We start from the raw sequence: 21,991 nt of genomic DNA, 5'->3' as shown, positions 1-21,991 counted from the left end.
GTTTCACTTCATCATAGAAATTCTTATCATAGAAACCCGACAGTGCAGAAGAAGGCCATTCGGCCCATCAAGTTTGCACTTACAATAATCCCACCCAGGCCCTATCCCTGTAATCCCACATATTTACTCTGCTAATCATTCTAATCTACACATCCCGGGACACTAAGGGGCAATTTAGCATAGCCAATTTACCTAACCCCCACATCTTTGGACTGTGGGAGGAAACCGGAGCACCCAGAGGAAACCCACGCAGGGGAGAATGTGCAAACTCCACACAGACAGTGACCCAAGCGGGAATCGAACCCAGGTCCCTGTAGCAGTGCTAATCACTGTGCCACCATGCCGTCCTGACAGCAGGGGACCAGCTGCTACTTATCCACTCTGTCCATGTCTCTCATCTTCAAAAGGATTTGTGTTTATGTCCTCCTGATATAATTCACTTAATTTTTTACTGCAATGGCTTTTAACATTTCATCCGAACCTCTGTTGAAAAGCACGCAAAATAAATTTTTCTTTAGAGATGCACTTTTACTCTGCAATTGCACCATTAATGCGTCGCAAATAACATTCACAGTCTCAACGATGATCTTCTCTTTCGCTTTTAAAGTGATTTCACTGTCTCTAGTTTCATCAAAAAATAACTTCCTGAATGTTTCTCATCATCAGAGAGACCTGTATGTTTTGCTAACGTTAGTGCCTCGGCTTCCACTGAGCTAGTCATTTCGAACTTACATGACAAAACCTTTAACTGAGGCTCCCAATTGTGCAGCATTCAATAAAGGTGTTTCAACATTTTGCAGTGATTTCCTGATGGCATTAATTCTTTGAAGTAATTGGTTCCACACAAGAGTTAAAAACAACAACATTGTACTTTTTAAACTTCTCTGCTAAGGATTTTGCTTCAGCTTTCACACAGGGTTTTTCTGAATTTAATGTGGCTATGTCTAATAAGGTTTTCCTTTATATCAGCAAAGTTCACTTTCAAAGTCAAAACAGGAAATGCATGAGTGGACCACCCTGCTGTCACAAATTATTTTGACCATCAAATGTTTTCCACTTGCCTGCTCCAAGGGTGATTGCAATATATTCCACCTATGTGTGGAAACCCTGAAAGGCATACATGCTTTGAACAAAGTAAAAAAAAATGTACAGTTTCTTCACAGGATTAGCTGCAGCATTGCAGATTAAATTTGAGGAGTGACTGGAATGTGAGATGAATAATGCATCGGAGCTTGCATTGTTCAGCCTTGCTTGTAGACCTGAATATTTTCTTGCCATACTTGCAGCGGTATTGAAGCTCTGCCCATGACAATTTTTGATGTCCAAACCTAAATTTGCAATGATTTCCAAACAAGTTGTCTTCCAGGCACTCAGAAGCATGGGACTGTAGCTGGACAAAACAGAGAAATCACTCTAAAACTTCACCACCGGTGGTCATATATCTTAAAATTAATGTTAACTAGTCCACGTGACTCACATCTGGCATTGAATCAACTATTATGGAGTAGTATTTGACATCTTTTACTTCATAAGTAAAGTGGTTTCTGAGCTGCTCTACTATTCTAGTGATGAAGTCATTATAGGTTCTGTGTATTCCCTGAGCCACAATATTGATAAATTTCCAAATGCTCTTTCAGAAGCTCATCAAATTCACTGGAACAGTCAAGGCAGGCTTAAAAATTACCTCTTCGAGTTGACAATGATGGCTCATCATATCCTTAAAGATAGTCACAAGGAAGACAGAAGTTTGACTATGGTAACAATACGTCTCAGCACTTTCCTCCAATAAGAATACTCCTTTCAAACTCAGCCGATAATGCAAAATCAATTCTTCCAGATAATGTATACCTTTGAGCGAATGCTCAAATAGCTTTAATATGAGCTTTGGAAGTTTCATGATCAGCAAGATCTCTTCCAACGTTTCTCCAGTTAGACAAATGCTCGTTTCCCTTTACTAGAGTCAGGAAATAATTTGCAAACATAACAGTAGACTGCCTTAGAGGTTTCTGAAACAAAAAACCAACCAATTTCTCCTTTCCATCATCCCATTTCTCTTCACCCTCAGAAAGTGGGGCATATGAAGACTTCTAACTCACTTTTGGCCTCCAACCTCAAACTCTTTTCTCAAATTTTCCATATTACCAATGTTCTCTGGTTTATTTGGTATGAAATATTCTATCATAGCCAGTGAAACAGGTTTTGGCCATAAGGCAATTTCTCCTGGGTAGGTTTCATCCCTCACTTCAGTTTAAGGTTTAATGTTATTTATTATTGTCACAAGTAGGCTTACATTAACACTGCAATGAAGTTACTGTGAAAATCCCCTAGATGAATCTAGATCAACAAACAAATCAGCAAAATCATGTAGTTCTGCTGTCATTTCAGTGTCCACTTCTTGTTCAACTTTTTCAGACAATATGATACCTACAGAAATCAGAAAGTCTAAGTCATTAGATAATTCACCCATACTTTTGGTGGATGAGAATGAATGTGCAATTTGTGCACTGTTCAATACTTCAAGCTTTTAAAAGTAAAATGACAAACTGTATTTTTGCCTAACTTCGTCCTCTTGCCTTGCCTTCAATTTTCTGTGTTTTTGACTGTCAGACTGATAATGAGACTTCATATTACGAATGAAACTGATCTTGATTTTTATGAAATGCCTGAAAGAGCAGGCGTTTGCACAGTCAATCCCACATTTTTATCAGTTTCAATTCAAGCTTTGCAAAAATCAGATTCATCTTTTAACTAGGAAGCTTGATTCTGGACTTCAAACAACAGTTACACTACTTTTCTCCTGCCCATTCCCCCTATGATGTGGAGATGCCGGCGTTGGACTGGGGTAAACACAGTAAAAAGTTTAACAACACCAGGTTAAAGTCCAACAGGTTTATTTGGTAGCAAAAGCCACACAAGCTTTCGAGGCTCTAAGCCCCTTCTTCAGGTCATCCCTGAAGAAGGGGCTTAGAGCCTCGAAAGCTTGTGTGGCTTTTGCTACCAAATAAACCTGTTGGACTTTAACCTGGTGTTGTTAAACTTTTTACTGCATTCCCCCTATCACAGGGTCACAACTCTCCCTCCCCATAGATCCCCAAACCCATCATAACATCTCCCTCCCTCCCTCCAAAATGCAACTCAGCCCTCACAGACTCCACCCCCCCCCCCCACCCCCCTCCCCCGCAAGTCTACAACCCTGGCTTTCCCCCTCACATGATGTGGAGATGCCGGCATTGGACTGGGGTAAGCACAGTAAGAAGTCTCATAACACCAGGTTAAAGTCCAATGGTTTATTTGGTAGCACAAGCTTTCGGAGCACTGCACCTTCCTCAGGTGAGTGGGAGTTGTGTTCACAAACAGGGCATATATAGACAAAGACTCGGCCTTCACGACACACGACAACGCAGAATCGCTGAGCAAAAACTGATAGCCAAGTTCCGCACACATGAGGATGGCCTCAACCAGGATCTTGGGTTCATGTCACACTATCTGTAACCCCCATGACTTGCCTGGGCTTGCAAAATCTCACTAACTGTCCTGGCTGGAGACAATACACACCTCTTCAACCCTCTCTCCACTCACATTGTCTGTACCTTTAAGACTTGATTACCTGTAAAGACTCGCATTCCAACCATTATCTTGTAAATTGAGTTTGTGTCTATATATGCCTTGTTTATGAACACAACTCCCACTCACCTGATGAAGGGGCAGCACTCCGAAAGCTTGTGCTACCAAATAAACCTGTTGGACTTTAACCTGGTGTTGTGAGACTTCTTACTGTGTTTCCCCTTACACCCAGAGGGAGCAGGGACTGGGGTACACTATTGGCAGTGTGTGGAGTAACCGGGTAGAGCAGGGAGAGGGGTACACTGTGGGCAGTGTGTGGGATACCGGGTAGAGCAGGGACTGGGGAACACTGTGGGCAGTGTGTGAGGTACCCGGGTAGAGCAAGCACTGGGGTAAACTGTGGACAGTGTGTGGGGTGCGGCGGGGGGGGGGTGCGGAAGGAGCAGTATGTGGTGTGCCCTGATGCAGCAAGGACTGGGACACTCTATGGGCAGTGTGTGGGGTACCCGGGAAAGTTACGGAGCAGGAACTGGGGTACAATGTGGGTAGTGTGTGAGGTACTAGGTGGGGCTGGGGTACAGTGCTGACAGTGTGTGAGTACCCGGGTAGAGGAAGGACTGGGGTACACAGCGGGCAGTATATGGGTACCCGGGAAAGATAGGAGCAGGGACTGGAACACTATGAGCAGTGTGTGGGATACCCGGGGAAGGTATGGAGCAGGGACTGGGGTACACTGTGTATGGGGTACTCGGGAAAGATACGGAGCAGGGACTGGGTAGACTGTGGGCAGTGCGTGGGTACCTGGGAGAGCAGGGACTAGGGTACACTGTGGACAGTGTGTGGGTACCCGGGTAGAGCAGGGGCTGGGGTACACTGTGGGCAATGAGAGAGATACTGGGTGGAGCAAAGACTGAGATATGCTGTGGGCAGTGCGTGAGATATCCAGTAGAGCAGGGACTGGGGTACTCTGTGGGCAGTGCGTGAGATATCCGGGTAGAGCAGGGACTGGGGTACACTGTGGGCAGTGTGTGGGTACCCAGGTAGAACAGGGACTGGGTTACACTGTGGGCAGTGCGTGGTGTACCCGGGAAAGGTATGGAGCAGGAACTGTGGGCAATGCGTGAGATACCCAGTAGAGCAGGGACTGGGGTACACTGTGGGCAGTGCATGGCGTACCCGGGTAGAGCAGGGACTGGGGTACACTGTGGGCAGTGTGTGAGATACCGGGTAGAGCAGGGACTGGGGTACACTGTGGGCAGTGTGTGAGGTACCTGGGAAAGGTACGGAGCAGGGACTGGGGTAGGCTGTGGGCAGTGTGAGATACCGGGTAGAGCAGGGACTGGGGTATACTGTGGGCAGTGTGTTGGTAACCGGGTAGAGCAAGGACTGGGGTACAATGTGGGCAGTGTGTGGGTCCCCGGGGAAGGTTCGCAGGAGGGACTGGGGTACTCTGTGGGCAGTGTGTGAGGTACCGAGTAGAGCAGGGACTGGGGTACACTGTGGGCAGTGTGTGGGTACCTGGGTAGAGCAGGGACTGGGGTACACTGTGGGCAGTGTGTGGGTACCCAGGTACAGCAGGGACTGGGGTACACTATGAGCAGTGTGGATACCCGGGTAGAGCAGGGACTGGGGTACACTGAGCAGTGTGTGAGATACCCGACAAAGGTACTGAGCAGGGACTGAGGTACACTGTGGGCAGTGTGTGGGGTACCGGGTAGAGCAGAGACTGGGGTACGCTGTGGGCAGTATGTGGGGTACTGGGTAGTGCAGGGACTGGGGTACACTGTGGGCAGTATGTGGGATACCGGGTAGAGCAGAGACTGGGGTACACTGTGGGCAGTGTGTGGGGTACCGGGTAGAGCAGAGACTGGGGTACACTGTGGGCAGTGTGTGGGGTACCGGGTAGAGCAGAGACTGGGGTACACTGTGGGCAGTGTGTGGGGTACCCAGGAAAGGTACAGAGCAGGAACTGGGACACTGTGGGCAGTGTGTGGGGTACCCAGGTGGAGAAGAGACTGGGGTACGCTATAGGCAGTGTGAGAATTTGAAAAAATGTTCCCCGTCCTCTGTGCCTACTTGGCGTGTATTTTCTCACCGGTTTCATAATCCAGGTAATTCCAGGATTCCTCTTGAATTCCTCGACAAAGAGGTGGTACTCGACTGGGAGCTCAAAGGTCTTTGGAAAGAAATCACATTTAGCTGCCTCCAGTTTGCCCTGCTCACGTTCCAGCTGTTTACGAAACCTCTTGAGGTTTTTTACCATGAAGTTTTTCCGTGTCAGCTTGCATGTAAGAAAAGAAGACTGTGAAGATCTAAAGCTTAGATATGTCAATTTATATACCAGTGTAAGAACTAATTAGGTTACTGTTCACCCGTAACAATTCATCACAACACATTTCATTAACTGTGGCCTATACATAATTCCAAGGTGTGCAGGGTCAGGCAAGGGCATAGTAGATGGAAATGGGACTATTGTTAATGTGAATGATAAACACAGAATCCTTACAATACAGAAGGAGGCCATTAAGCCCATTGAGTCTGTACCGACCACAATCCCACCCAGACCTTATTCCTGTAACCCCACACATTTACCCTGCTAATCCCTCTGACACTGGTCAATTTAGCATGACCAATTAGCCTAACCTGCACATCTTTGGGAGGAAACCAGAACACCCAGAAGAAATACATGCAGACACGGTGAGAATGTGCAAAATCCACACAGACAGTGACCCAAGGCCGGAATTGAACCTGGGTCTCTGGCGCTGTGAGGCAGCAGTGCTAACCACTGTGCCACCTGAACATGATCTAACAAAACCTTTGTAACTGCTATGTCAAGCCTCTTAACTCTCAACAACAACTTGGATATATACACAGTCAACTCCTGTGGTCCACTATCCTCTCCATTGTCAATTTGTTTATCTGCACAAATTTCTTTGTGTATCCAACCACAGTATGTGCCCCGAAAGTTCCCTCATCTATGGTATTCGAGAATTAGCAGAATAAAAGTTAAGCTCTCACCTCTCCCACGTCTTTCCCACATAGAGAGTATGTTTGCAATTTCACCCTTTGTGAGATCTTGTGGGAACAGAACCCTCAGAACAACGGGAGTTGACTGTAGGGCCTTAACCAGAGTTAAATGTCCCAATGTGCGACACAGGAGTGTCACCATAGATTCATAGAACCATATAGCACAAAAGAGGACCTTTAGTCCAGCAAGTCTGGACCGACACATTAGAAACACCTGAACTCCCACCTAATCCCATATACTAGCACATGGCCCATAGCCTTGAATGTTATGATGTGCCAAGTGATCATCCAGATACTTTTTAAAGGATGTGAGACCACCCGCCTCTACCACCCTCCCAGGCAGTGCATTCCAGACTGTCACCACCCTCTGGGTAAAAAGGTTTTCCCTCACACCCCCCCTAAACATCCCCCCCCCCCCCCCTCACCTTGAACCTTTGCCCCCTCATGACTGACCCTTCAAATTAGGGGAACAGCTGCTCCTTATCCACTCTGTCCATGTCTCTCATAATCTTGTACACCCCGATCAGGTTGTCCCTCATTTTTCTCTGCTTCAACAAAAACAACCCAAGCTTGCGCAATGTCTCTTCATAACTTAAATTTTCCATCCAGGCAACATCCTGGTGAATCTCCTCTGCACCCCCCCCCCCACCCAGTGCAATCACATCCTTCCGATAATGTCGCGACCAGAACTGATCATTGTACTCCAGCTGTGGTGTCACCAAAGTTCTATACAACTCCAACATGACTTCCCTACTTCTGCAATATATGCCTCGATTGATAAAAGCAAGTGTCCCATACGCCTTTTTCATCACTTTACCAACATGCCCTTCCACCTTCAGAGATCTATGGGCAAACATGCCAAGGTCCCTCTGTTCCACAAAACTTCCTAGTGTCCAACCATTCATTGAGTATTTTCTTGTCAAATTACTCCTTCCCAAGTCAGTCACCTCACACTTTTGAGGGTTAAATTCCATCTGCCACTTATCTGCCCATTTGACCATTCCGTCTATATCTTCTTGTAGCGCAAGACACTCCGTCTCACTGTTAACCCGTGCAATCTTTGTGTTATCCACAAACTTACTAATCCTACTCCCCAAATAGTTGTCATTTATATAAATGATGAATGATAGGGGGCCCAACACAGGTTCCAGTCACTAAAGCAACGTCTGTCATCACCCTCTGTCTCCTACAACTGAGTCAATTTTGAATCCACTCTATCAAATTACCCTGTATCCCATGTGGATTTATCTTCTTTATGAGTCTCCCATGTGGGACCTTGCCAAAGGCTTTGCTGAAATCCATATAAACTACATTGACTGCACTACCCTCATCTACACACCTGGTCACCACCTCAAAAAAATTCAATCAAATTTGTTAGAGTCATAGAGGTTTACAGCATGGAAACAGGCCCTTCGGCCCAACTTGTCCATGCCGCCCTTTTTTTAAAAAACCCCTAAGCTAATCCCAATTGCCCGCATTTGGCCCATATCCCTCTATACCCATCTTACCCATGTAACTATCTAAATGCTTTTTAAAAGATAAAATTGTACCTGCCTCTACTACTACCTCTGGCAGCTTGTTCCAGACACTCACCACCCTCTGTGTGAATAAATTGCCCCTCTGGACACTTTTGTATCTCTCTCCTCTCACTTTAAACCTATGCCCTCTAGTTTTAGACTCCCCTACCTTTGGGAAAAGATATTGGCTATCTCCCTTGTCTATGCCCCTCATTATTTTATAGACCTCTGTAAGGTCACCCCTCAGCCTCCTACGCTCCAGAGAAAAAAGATCCAGTCTATTCAGCCTCTCCTTATAACTCAATCCATCAAGTCCCAGTAGCATCCTAGTAAATCTTTTCTGCACTCTTTCTAGTTTAATAATATCCTTTCTATAATAGGGTGACCAGAATTGCACACAGTATTCCAAGTGTGGCCTGACCAATGTCTTGTACAACTTCAACAAGACGTCCCAACTCCTGTATTCAATGTTCTGACCGATAAAACCAAGCATGCCGAATGCCTTCTTCACCACTCTGTCCACCTGTGACTCCACTTCCAAGGAGCTATGAACATGTACCCCTAGATCTCTTTGTTCTGTAACTCTCCCCAACGCCCTACCATTAACTGAGTAAGTCCTGCTCTGGTTCAATCTACCAAAATGCATCACCTCGCACTTGTCTAAATTAAACTCCATCTGCCATTCATCAGCCCACTGGCCCAATTGATCAAGATTCCATTGCAATTGGAGATAGCTTTCTTCACTGTCCACTATGCCACCAATCTTGGTGTCATCTGCAAACTTACTAACCATGCCTCCTATATTCTCATCCAAACCATTAATATGAATGACAAATAACAGTGGACCCAGCACTGATCCCTGAGGCACACCGCTGGTCACAGGCCTCCAGTTTGAAAAACAACCCTCTACAACCACCCTCTGGCTTCTGTCAAGAAGCCAGTTTTGTATCCATTTACCTCACCCTGGATCCCGTGAGATTTAACTTTATGCAACAACCTATCATGCGGTACCTTGTCAAAGGCCTTGCTAAAGTCCATGTAGACAACATCAACTGCACTGCCCTCATCTACCTTCTTGGTTACCCCTTCAAAAAACTCAATTAAATTTGTGAGACGTGATTTTTCACTCACAAAGCCATGCTGACTGTCCCTAATCAGTCCTTGCGTCTCTAAATGCCTGTAGATCCTGTCTCTCAAAATACCTTCCAACAATTTACCCACCACAGATGTGAGGCTCACTGGCCTGTAGTTCCCAGGCTTTTCCCTGCAGCCCTTTTTAAACAAAGGCCCAACATTTGCCACTCTCCAATCTTCAGGCACTTGTTAGGCATGACCTCCCTCTGATGAAGACATGCTGGCTATCCCTGATCAAGCTTTGCCTCTCCACTTCGTGGGGGATCTGCACACTGAGGTAATATGGGCTGAGGTTAGAAATAGGAAAGGAGCGGTCACGTTGTTAGGAGTTTACTACAGGCCCCCAAATAGTAATAGAGATGTGGAGGAAGAAATTGCTAAGCAGATTATGGATATGTGTGGGGGTCACAGGGTAGTTGTCATGGGGGACTTTAACTTTCCAAATATTGATTGGAACCTTTGTAGGTCAAATAGCTCGGATGGGGAAGTTTTTGTGCAGTGTGTGCAGGAGGGTTTCCTGACACAATTTGTGGATAGGCCGACAAGAGGTGAGGCCACATTGGATTTGGTACTGGGAAATGGACCGGGCCAAGTGTTAGATTTGGTTGTGGGAGAGCACTTTGGAGATAGTGACCACAATTCGGTTTCTTTTGTTATTGCAATGGAGAGGGATAGGCAGGGCAAGGTTTACAATTGGGGGAGAGGTAATTATGATGCGATTAAGCAAGAATTAGGGCGCATAAGTTGGGAAGAGAAACTGTCAGGGAAAGGCATTAATGAAAAGTGGAACTTTTTCAAGGAACAAATACTGGGTATCCTTGATAGGTACGTCCCTGTCAGGCAGAGAGGAAATGGCCGAGTGAGGGAACCATAGTTCACGAAAGAGGTGAAATGTCTTGTGAAAAGGAAGAGGGAAGCTTATGTAGGGATGAGGAAACAAGGTTCAGATGGCTTGATTGAGGGTTACAAGTTAGCAAGGAATGAGCTGAAAAAGGGGCTTAGGAGAGCTAGGAGGGGACATAAGAAGTCCTTGGCGGGTCGGATCAAGGAAAACCCCAAGGCTTTTTACTCTTATGTGAGGAATAAAAGAATGACCAGGGTGAGGTTAGGGCCGGTCAAGGACAGTAGTGGGAACTTGTGTATGGAGTCAGTAGAGATAGGCGAGGTGATGAATAAATACTTTTCTTCAGTGTTCACCAAGGAGAGGGGCCATGTTTTTGAGGAAGAGAAGGTGTTACAGGATAATAGGCTGGAGGAAATAGTTGTTCGGAGGGAGGATGTACTGGCAGTATTGAATAAACTGAAGGTCGATAAGTCCCCTGGGCCTGATGAAATATATCCTAGGATTCTTTGGGAGGCAAGGGATGAGATTGCAGAGCCTTTGGCTTTGATCTTTGGGTCCTCGCTGTCCACGGGGGTGGTGCCAGAGGACTGGAGAATGGCAAATGTTGTTCCTCTGTTTAAGAAAGGGAATAGAAATGACCCTGGTAATTATAGACCTGTTAGTCTTACTTCGGTGGTTGGTAAATTGATGGAAAAGGTCCTTAGGGATGGGATTTACGACCATTTAGAAAGATGCGGATTAATCCGGGATAGTCAGCACGGATTCGTGAAGGGCAAGTCGTGCCTCACAAATTTGATTGAATTTTTTGAGGAGGTAACTAAGTGTGTTGATGAAGGTAGGGCAGTTGATGTCATATACATGGATTTTAGTAAGGCGTTTGATAAGGTCCCCATGGTCGGCTTATGATGAAAGTGAAGTGGTGTGGGATAGAGGGAAAGTTGGCCGATTGGATAGGTAAATGGCTGTCTGATCAAAGACAGAGGGTGGTGGTGGATGGAAAATTTTCGGATTGGAGGCAGGTTGCTAGTGGAGTGCCACAGGGATCAGTGCTTGGTCCTCTGCTCTTTGTGATTTTTATTAATGACTTAGAGGAGGGGGCTGAAGGGTGGATCAGTAAATTTGCTGATGACACCAAGATCGGTGGAGTAGTGGATGAGGTGGAGGGCTGTTGTAGGCTGCAAAGAGACATAGATAGGATGCAAAGCTGGGTTGAAAAATGGCAAATGGAGTTCAACCCTGATAAATGTGAGGTGATTCATTTTGGTAGGACTAATTTAAATGTGGATTACAGGGTCAAAGGTAGGGTTCTGAAGACTGTGGAGGAAGAGAGAGATCTTGGGGTCCATATCCACAGATCTCTAAAGGTTGCTACTCAAGTGGATAGAGCTGTGAAGAAGGCCTATAGTGTGTTAGCTTTTATTAACAGGGGGTTGGAGTTTAAGAGCCGTGGGGTTATGCTGCAACTGTACAGGATCTTGGTGAGACCACATTTGGAATATTGTGTGCAGTTCTGGTCACCTCACTATAAGAAGGATGTGGAAGCACTGGAAAGAGTGCAGAGGAGATTTACCAGGATGCTGCCTGGTTTGGAGGGTAGGTCTTATGAGGAAAGGTTGAGGGAGCTAGGGATGTTCTCTCTGGAGCGGAGGCGGCTGAGGGGAGATTTAATAGAGGTTTATAAAATGATGAAGGGGAAAGATATAGTGAATGTTCAAAGACTATTTCCTCGGGTGGATGGAGCTATTACAAGGGGGCATAACTATAGGTTTCGTGGTGGGAGATATAGGAAGGATATCAGAGGTAGGTTCTTTACGCAGAGAGTGGTTGGGGTGTGGAATGGACTGCCTGCAGTGATAGTGGAGTCAGACACTTTAGGAACATTTAAGCGGTTATTGGATAGGCACATGGAGCACACCAGGATGATAGGGAGTGGGATAGCTTGATCTTGGTTTCAGATAAAGCTCGGCACAACATCGTGGGCTGAAGGGCCTGTTCTGTGCTGTACTGTTCTATGTTCTATGTTCAGTGTTTTGGCATCAATTACTTCCTGTGGTAATGAATTCCACAGACTCACCACTCTTTGGGTGAAGAAATGTCTCCTCACCTCCGTCCTAAATGGTCTACCCTGAATCCTCAGGCTGTGACCCCTGGTTCTGGACTCTCCCACCATCGGGAACATGCTCCCTGCATCTACCCTGTCTATAGTCCTGTTAGAATTTTATAAGCGTCTATGAGGTCTCCCCTCATTCATCTAAACTCCAGCGAAAACAATCCTTACCTAGTCAATCTTTCCTCACACATCAGTCCTGCCATCCCTGGAATCAGCCTGGTGAACCTTCATTGCACTCCCTCAAGAGCAAGAATATCCTTCCTCAGAAAAGGAGACCAAAACTGCACACAATACTCTAGGTGTGGCCTCACCAAGGCCCTGTATAATTGCAAAAACACATCCCTGCTCCTGTACTCAAAACCTCTCGCAATGAAGGCCAACATACCATTTGCCTTCTTTACCGCCTGCTGCACCTGCATGCTTAACTTCAGTGATTGGTGCACAAAGAGACCCAGGTTCTGCTGCACACTCCTCTCTCCCAATTTACAGCCATTCAGGTAGTAATCTGCCCTCTTGTTTTTGCTTCCAAAGTGAATAACCTCACATTTATCCAAATTATTCTGTACATCTGTATAGTACAGTTCATCTGCACTATCCGCTTATTTCTGTGCTTGCTGGCACGTGGCACTGGGAGTAATCCCGAGATTTCAATGAGAGAGGTCTTGCTTTTTATTCTACTGCCTAACTCCCTGAATTCTTGATGCAAGACCTCATCTCTCTTTCTATGTCATTGGTACCAACATGTACCAGGACGTCTGCCTCATCACTCTCCTCATTCAGAATACCCTGCAGCCGTTCAGTGACATCCCGGACCCTGGCACCAGGGAAAGAACATACCATTCTGGAGTCACTTTGTACCCTTGAGTATAGAATTCCCTTTTACTATTGCTCTGCCTTTCTTTCCCCCTCCTGTACAGAGAGACTTGTGGTGCCAGAAGCTTGACTCTGCCTGCATTCTCTGGAGGAACCAGCGCCTTCATCAGCCTCCAAAATAGAATACCAATTTGCGAGTGAGACCCAATGGGACTCCTGAACTACCTGGCTATATCTCTTGGACAACCTGGTGGTCACCAATTCCTTTCCTTCCTCAAGTCCCTTCAACTGCGGTGTGACCAGCTCCCTAAATGTGCTATCCACAATAATATTTGACAATGAGCCACATAGAGATCTTAGAACAGGTGATCAAAACTTAGTGGGAGACTGAGTTTTAGAAGGGTCTGATAGGGGGAGTCAGGTGGAGAGATTTAAGGCGAGAATTTCAGTGGCTGAAGGAAAAGTAATCAATCGTGGTGTGAATAAAAACCAGAGAGGCCACAGATATTTCAGAGGGTTGTAGGGCTAGACGGCGTTACAGAAATAGAGAAGGACAAGTCCACAGGGGAGTTTGAACATCTCCCCCTCCTTAAAACTCAACATTTTGACCAAGTTTCTAGTCACAGCCCCCTCCTCAATAACCTGAGGAGCAATTGCAACTTTGTGACTATGTTAAAAGCAAGCTGATTCAAGGTGAGGAGGAAGGCAAGGTGGCGGCAGGGTTGGGGGACGAGAGTGGGGTAAGCGGGTAAAGCATTATTGTCCAGGACCAATGTCTCCTTGTTATTTTTAAATTAGCTTTGTTGTGACAAGCTCCATTTTCTGGGGATTATTTCTACCATGCGAGTGAGCAGTGGGATTCAATTTTCATACCTCATAGTGATTGCGGAAGTGACAGACACGGACATGCTCATCCATATATGTGTAGCCAAAGTTCTCTCGCAGCCAGCTGATGTCACACCAGTAAAAGTCCCACTCCCCTTCACTGTCGACAAAGGAGAGTGGAGTGAGAGGCAGGATGTGGACAGTAACAGAGTATAAACACAGACCTAAACAACTGCCCATAAAATATAGAATCCCTACAGTGCAGAAAGAGGCCATTCAGCCCATTGAACCTGCTCTGACAACATTCCCAGCCAGGCCCTATCTCCGTAACTCCACGTATTTACTCTGCTAATTAATCTCCCTGCTATTAAGGGCCAATTTAGCATGACCAATCAACCTAACTCTCTCCCCAGCTTTGGACTGTGGGAGAAAACTGGAGCAGCCAGAGGAAACCCACGCAGACACGAGGAGAACGTGCAAACTCCACACAGTTACCCGAGAGTGGAATTGAACCCGGGCCCCTAGTGCGGTGAGGATGCAGTGCTAACCACTGTGCCACCCATTGTTGTGGATCACCGTTTCATTAAACAGGACAGAGAGAGGATTCACGGGTACACAACTAACTAAACTGGATGGATCCAGACAGCTCAGACTTAATCTGAAAGTCTCGGCTATATGTCTCTGTTCTTTGAGCAGAGATTTTCACTTGAGAGAAGAGAATGTTTAGAGGAATTTAGAGATCCCTTCAAAATTATATCGGGGCCAAAGCGAGGCTCTGTATCACCATTTTATTTTTAACTTTTATGTGGTTTCCTAACACTCCACAAGGTTTGCACACATTCTGCTAGGTACTGTGCAGGATGCCGCCTTGTTAAATGGATTTGTACACACACACCTAACAACTGGATAATCAGAGTGCTGATTCGACATCAGCAGTCAATTTTAGTCGTCATGCTCCAGTCTATACCATCTCAAATATATTTAGCTGAACACATGAAGGACTGCTCATTCTCCCTCTCACCAGCTCTACTTAAAGGATGGTTTGAGTTATAAAGAGAGGCTGGATAGACTGGGACTTTTTTCTCTGGAGCGTAGGAGGCTGAGGGGTGATCTTACAGAGGTCTATAAAATAATGAGGGGCACAGGTCAGCTAGAAAGTCAATATCTTTTCCCAAAGGTAGATGAGTCTAAAACCAGAGGACATAGTTTTAAGGTGAGAGGGGAGAGATACAGAAGTGTCCAGAGGGGCAATTTCTTCACACAGAGGGTGGTGAGTGTCTGGAACAAGCTGCCAGAGGTAGTAGTAGAGGCGGGTACAATTTTATCTTTTAAAAAGCATTTACACAGTTACATGGGTACGATGGGTATAGAGGGATATGGGCCAAATGCGGGCAATTGGGACTAGCTTAGGGGTTTAAAAAAAAGGGCGACATGAATAAGTTGGGCCGAAGGGCCTGTTTCCATGCTGTAAACCTCTATGACTCTATGAATCAGGAGCTCTTCTGCTCCTTCTTAGTCCCTCAGGAACAAGGGTGACTTGTTTCAACAGCAGTTCTAGGGGTTCTAAGGTAGCTGATAAGTCTAATGTGTGATCTGTGAATTCTGCCACAGGACAGGTGGTGCTTGGAGGGCTGGGTAGATAGTTGTTTGGAAGTTTATGTCCTCCTCCAACACCTCTATTTCATCTCTATATGTTCCTAATGGAGTCTCTCACAGCATCTTCCCCAATAAACCATTTTGGATGATCACAAGCCAAGGAACTCTCTGGCGGGGAGGGGGAGGGGGGGGTCGGGGGATTGTCAGTCATGGCCGAGTTTTGAGTGGAACAGTTGCTTTGGGAGTCTGGTGCCAGGTGTGGGAATGAGGTGTCCTGCCCAACAGTGCTGGTTTTCATCATGAACTATTTACATGTTAGTGGCAGGATTATTTCTCTGACTTCTTGAGCAATTGGACATGTTCCTGGAGCATTCCTGTATTTGGCTATATTTTTTGTAGGCTACAGGCAGTGGTCTGACTGGTGATAAAGCAGCTGCGAATTCACTTAAAATCTTGTGCTGCAACAAGTTGTTTACTGATAATGGATGGTCTGGCAGGGCTTCCTTGGGAATTGAGACACAGTTAGACAGAGTATGATAGACTGCTGGAGGAGGGAGGAAGGAGGAGGTGGGGGTGAGAAGAGCTCTCAACAGGAGGCCATACACACACACACACAGGGTCTTTGGGATTGAAGTGGTTGTGACTGAAATTTTCCAACTGTTACAGCCACAGTGGCAACTTCAAGGGAGAGTAACGGTGTATTGCCTGGGGCTGTTAAGATGACTGAGGCTCTAACTTTCAGAAACATGGCTTCTTCCAGGCTGCTGCTGTGTACTGCTGCATAAGGGAGGTCACTGAGGCTAATTATACACTGAGAGGCAGCTTCATCCCATCAAAGTAAGAAGTCTAATGATAACCATGAAACCATTGTCAATTGTCATAAAAACCCACCTTGTTCACTCATGTCCTTTAAGAAAGGAAGTCTGCCATCCTTACCTGGTCTGGCCCAAATGTGACTCCAGAGCCATAGCTCCATAGGTAGTACATCTCATTTGTATGCCTGACACCCTGTAAATGAATTTAAAATAAACTTCCATTTCCTGTACAGCTCTGGAGGAGTCCCACACTACTGAGGGTATTCAGATCCCCTGCATGCTACACAGTGTAGCCAATATGAGACTACCAATCAGGAAGAAGCTGAGAATCAGAAGAACAAGCAAGATTTCACCTCTGCCTTAATCCTCATAGCTTCAGATTCTGAACTCTTGGTTTCAAATGTTAGAATAAGTGACAGTGACTGTTCATCTTCACTGTATTCTTCCTCTTCCTCCTGTAATGGTGAAGGTTCCAGTTCTTGGCTACCTAAACTGAGAAAGGGGCAAGACCTGGGTTGTGATGAAGAGACAGGAGAAAGTATAGGCTTATGCCATCCACAGTTTGCAAGTCAGAAGCAATTGATGGATGTGAGGTAAGTTGAATGACTTGAAAGTGAGTATTGATCTAGCACACTACTTCAAATTTGAAAAGCACACCGTCCTCCTTCACTACTTCCTCTTACCTCCTGTTACGCACCATCTTTTCCTGTTTAAAAAAAAGAGTAACTATCCTGAAATAAGCTTAGATCATCCAGCTGCACTGGAACATGTGCCAATGTATTCAAACGGTGAGATGTGAGTACGAGACTTGCAATAAGGTGTGAGGGTGGCATAAAGCATATGAATGTTAGAATTGAGACCAGGTTAATAGAGATACGTGGTAGGCGAGTGATATATTGGTATGGTGAAGTGAGAAGTAAGGGCAATCATATGGTTATGATGTGGAGATGCCGGCGTTGGACTGGGGTAAACACAGTAAGAGTTTTAACAATACCAGGTTATCAGATCTGCTATCAGATATCCGCTCCAGCTGACGAAGGAGCAGGGCTCCGAAAGCTAATGGCATTTGCTACCAAATAAACCTGTTGGACTTTAACCTGGTGTTGTTAAAACTCTTACAATCATATAGTGGGCAGTCACTCATTCACATTCTCTCACATCTTCACACATTCTTGGTACACATGCTCTCAAATATTTTGATTTGATTTGATTTATTATTGTCATGTATTAGCGGCACGGTAGCACAGTGGTCAGCACTGCTGCTTCACAGCTCCAGGGACCTGGGTTCGATTCCCGGCTTGGGTCGCTGTCTGTGTGGAGTTTGCGCATTCTCCTCGTGTCTGCGTGGGTTTCCTCCGGGTGCTCCGGTTTCCTCCCACAGTCCAAAGATGTGCGGGTTAGGTTGATTGGCCATGCTAAAATTGCCCCTTAGTGTTATGAGATGCGTAGGTTAGAGGGATTAGTGGGTAAATATGTAGGGATATGGGGGTAGGGCCTGGGTGGGATTGTGGTCGGTGCAGACTCGATGGGCCGAATGGCCTCCTTCTGTACTGTAGGGTTTCTATTTCTATTTCTATTAACATTCGATGAAAAGTATTGTTTCTTGCGCGCTATACAGACAAACCTTACCGTTCATAGAGAAGGAAACGAGAGAGTGCAGAATGTAGTATTACAGTCATAGCTAGGGTGGAGAGAAAGATTAACTTAATGCAAGGTAAGTCCATTCAAAAGTCTGACAGCAGCAAGGAACAAGCTGTTCTCGAGTTGGTTGGTACGTGACCTCAGACTTTTGTATCTTTTTCCCGATGGACCAAGGTGGAAGAGAGAATGTCCGGGTGCGAGGGGTCCTTAATTATGCTGGCTGCTTTGCCAAGGCAGCAGGAAATGTAGACAGAGTCAATGGATGGGAAACTGCTTTGCTTGATGGATTGGGCTACATTCAAGACCTTTTGTAGTTCCTTGCGGTCTTGAGCAGAGCAGGAGCCATACCAAGTGGTGATACAACCAGAAAGAATGCTTTCTATGGTGCATCTGTAAAAGTGTTGAAAAGAATCGTAGCTGTAATGCCAAATTTCCTGAGACTTCTGAGAAAGTAGAGGTGTTGGTGGGCTTTCTTAACTATATTGCCGGCATGGGGGGACCAGGACAGGTTGTTGGTGATCTGGACACCCAAAAACCTCAAGCTCCCGACCTTTCTACTTTGTCCCTGTTGATGTAGACAGGGGCATGTTCTCCTTTACGCTTCCTGAAGTTGATGACAATCTCGTTCGTTTTGTTGACATTGAGGGAGAGATTATTGTTGCCGCACCAGTTCACCAGATTCTCTATCTCATTCCTGTACTCTGTCTCGTAATTGTATGAGTTCCGACCCACTACAGTGGTGTCCTCAGCAAACTTGAAAATCGAATTGGAGGGGAATCTGGCCACACAGTCATAGGTGTATAAGGATTATAGTAGGGGGCTGAGAACACAGCCTTGTGGGGCACCGGTGTTGAGGATGATCGTGGAGGAGGTGTTGTTGCCTATCCTTACTGATTGTGATCTGTGAGTTAAGAAGTTCAGGATCCAGTCGCAGAGGGAGGTGCCGAGGCCCAGGCCACGGAGTTTGGAGATGAGTTTCATGGGAATAATGGTGTTGAAGGCTGTGCTGTATTCAATAAATAGGAGTCTGACATAGGTGTCCTTGCTGTCTAGGTGTTCCAGGGTTGAGTGCAGGGCCAGGGAGATGGCGTTTGCTGTGGACCTGTTGCGGCGATAGGCAAACTGTAGTGGATCCATGGATCCAGGTAGTCCGGGAGGCTGGAATTGATTTGTGCCATGAATAACCTTTCGAAGCACTTCATAATGATGAATGCCAGAACCACCGGCTGATAGTTTTTTCTTCGATACCGGGATGATGGTCACCTTCCTGAAGCAGATAGGGGCCTCAGGTTGTTGTAAAGAGCGGTTGAAGATGTCTGCAAATACTCCCGCCAGCTGATCCACACAGGATCTGAGTGCTTGTCCGGGTACCCCATCCGGACCAGTCGTTTTCCGTGGGTTGACCTTCGAGAAAGCTGCTCTGACATCTGCAATGGTGACCCCAGATACAGGTTCATCCAGGGCTTCCAGGGTGGAGGGCATACTCTCACTGACCTCTTGCTCAAAACGGGCGTAGAATGCATTGAGCTCATCAGGGAGGGGTGCGTTGGAGCCGGCGATTTTACATGCCTTCATCTTGCAGCCTGTTATGTCTTGTAGACCTTGCCATAGTCGGCGGGGGTCAGTGTGGCTCGGCTGGGAATCTAGCTTGGTCTGGTACTGTCTTTTGGCATCTTTGATGGGTCTCCTTAGATCGTATCTGGCTTTCTTGTATAGGTCAGTGTCGCCTGACTTGAACGCCTCAGACCTGGACTTCAGCAAGCAGTGGATATCCCTGTTCATCCATGGTTTCCTGTTGGGGAACACACGGATTTGCTTCTTCGGCACACAGTCTTCGGCACACACTTGCTATGAAGTCAGTTACTGTAGTGGCGTACTCATTCAGGCTGGTCGCAGAGTTTTTAAATACTGACCAGTCCACTGACTCCAAGCAGATCTCCAGTAGGAGATCATCCGATTCCTCAGACCAACATTGCATGACTTTCTTTGATGGATTCTCCCACTTCAGTTTTTGCTGGGAGCAGCACAGCCTTGTGGTCTGATTTGCCAAAGTGTGGGCAGCTGATAGAGCAGTAGGCATGTTTGATATTTGTGTAGCAGTGGTCTACGATGTTTGGGCCTCTGGTGGAACAGGAGATGTGTTGGTGGTAACTTGGTATATGCTCTTGAGCTTGGCCTGTTTGAAGTCCCCGGCCACAATGAACAAGGTCTCAGGATGTTTCATCTCAAGGCTATTCGTAGTGGTGTATATTTCATCGAGTGCGATCTTCCCATCCGCATGGGGTGGGATGTAAACTGCCATCAGGATAACGGAGGTGAACTCCTGTGGAAGGTAGTAGAGGTGGCATTTTAGTGTCAGCTATTCTAGGTCTGAGCAGCAGAAAGTTGCTAGTGTTGCTACGTCTAGGTGTTGATTAGGAAGCAGACCCCACCCTCCCTAGCCTTGCCTGAGGCCGCTGTGCGGTCCATTCGATGGATTGAGAAGCCCTCTGGTTGTAGAGCACTGTCCAGTGAAGCAGGAGTGAGCCATGTCTCCGTGAAACAGAGCACACAGCAGTCCCTCAGTTCTATGATGGAATCTATCCAAGGCTGCTCAGGGAGACGAGAGATGAAATTGCTGGGCCTCTGACGCAAATCTTTGTCTCATCACTGGACACAGGTGAGGTCCCAGAGGATTGGAGGATAGCTAATGTGGTCCCGTTATTTAAGAAGGGTAGGAAGGATAACCTGGGAAATTATAGGCTGGTGAGCTTGACGTCTGTGGTCGGGATGTTGTTGGAGAGGATTCTTAGAGATAGGATGTATGCGCATTTAGAAAGGAATAAACTCATCAACGATGAGGCGGCACGGTAGCACAGTGGTTAGCACTGCTGCTTCACAGCTCCAGGGTCCCGGGTTCGATTCCCGGCTCGGTTCACTGTCTGTGTGGAGTTTGCACATTCTCCTCGTGTCTGTGTGGGTTTCCTCCAGGTGCTCCGGTTTCCTCCCACAGTCCAAAGATGTGCGAGTTAGGTTGATTGGTCAGGTTAAAAATTGCCCCTTCGAGTCCTGAGGTGTGTAGGTTAGAGGGATTAGCGGGTAAATATGTGGGGGTAGGGCCTGGGTGGGATTGTGGTCGGTGCAGGCTCGATGGGCCGAATGGCCTCCTTCTGCACTGTAGGGTTTCTTTCTTTCTCTTTCTATGATAGTCAGCATGGTTTTGTGAGAGGGAGGTCATGCCTCACTAACCTGGTGGAGTTTTTTGAAGAAGTGACTAGAATGGTTGACGAGGGAAGGGCCGTGGATGTCGTCTATATGGACTTTAGTAAAGCGTTTGACAAAGTCCCTCATGGTAGGTTGGTGCAAAAAGTTGGATCTCATGGGATAAAGGGGGAGGTGGCTAGATGGGTGGAGAACTGGCTTGGTCACAGAAGACAGAGGGTGGTAGTAGTGGAAGGATCTTTTTCCAGCTGGATGCCTGTGACTAGTGGTGTTCCGCAGGGCTCTGTATTGGGACCTCTGCTGTTTGTGATTTATATAAACGATCTGGAAGAAGGTGTAACTGGGGTGATCAGTAAGTTTGCGGACGACATGAAAATGGCAGGACTTGCAGATAGTGAGGAGCATTGTCAGAAGCTACAGAAGGATATAGATAGGCTGGAAATTTGGGCAAAGAAATGGCAGATGGAGTTCAATCCAGATAAATGCGAAGTGATGCATTTTGGTAGAAATAATGTAGGGAGGAGCTATACGATAAATGGCAGAACCATAAAGGGTGTAGATACGCAGAGGGACCTGGGTGTGCAAGTCCACAGTTCCTTGAAGGTGACGGCACAGGTGGAGAAGGTAGTGAAGAAGGCATATGGCATGCTTGCCTTTATAGGGCGGGGCATAGAGTATAAAAATTGGGGTCTGATGTTGCGGTTGTATAGAACGTTGGTTCGGCCGCATTTGGAATACTGCGTCCAGTTCTGGTCGCCACACTACCAGAAGGACGTGGAGGCTTTAGAGAGAGTGCAGAGGAGGTTTACCAGGATGTTACCTGGTATGGAAGGGCTTAGTTATGAGGAGAGATTGGGTAAACTGGGGTTGTTCTCACTGGAAAGACGGAGGATGAGGGGTGACC

The 21,991-nt window shown here is 46.5% G+C and overlaps 1 protein-coding gene across 2 annotated transcripts in view; it reads right to left on the bottom strand.

The window, feature by feature from the left end:
• ttll9 (tubulin tyrosine ligase-like family, member 9) overlaps positions 1 to 21,991 on the bottom strand; it is a 120,816-nt gene that overhangs the window by 75,007 nt on the left and 23,818 nt on the right. The window contains exons 4-5 of one of the 2 annotated variants that reach the window (XM_078236335.1): positions 13,883 to 13,994; positions 5,660 to 5,845 (exon numbers count right to left, since the gene is read on the bottom strand). In XM_078236335.1, coding sequence (XP_078092461.1) covers positions 5,660 to 5,845; positions 13,883 to 13,927 — 231 coding nt within the window. In that variant the 5' untranslated portion in view covers positions 13,928 to 13,994. The remainder of the gene's footprint in view (positions 1 to 5,659; positions 5,846 to 13,882; positions 13,995 to 21,991) is intronic. The other variant, XM_078236336.1, reaches the window with a different exon arrangement.

The sequence above is a fragment of the Mustelus asterias genome, chromosome 20 (genome assembly GCF_964213995.1).
Source record: "Mustelus asterias chromosome 20, sMusAst1.hap1.1, whole genome shotgun sequence".
NCBI lineage: Eukaryota > Metazoa > Chordata > Chondrichthyes > Carcharhiniformes > Triakidae > Mustelus > Mustelus asterias.
This window is presented reverse-complemented; position numbering and strand designations above follow the sequence as displayed.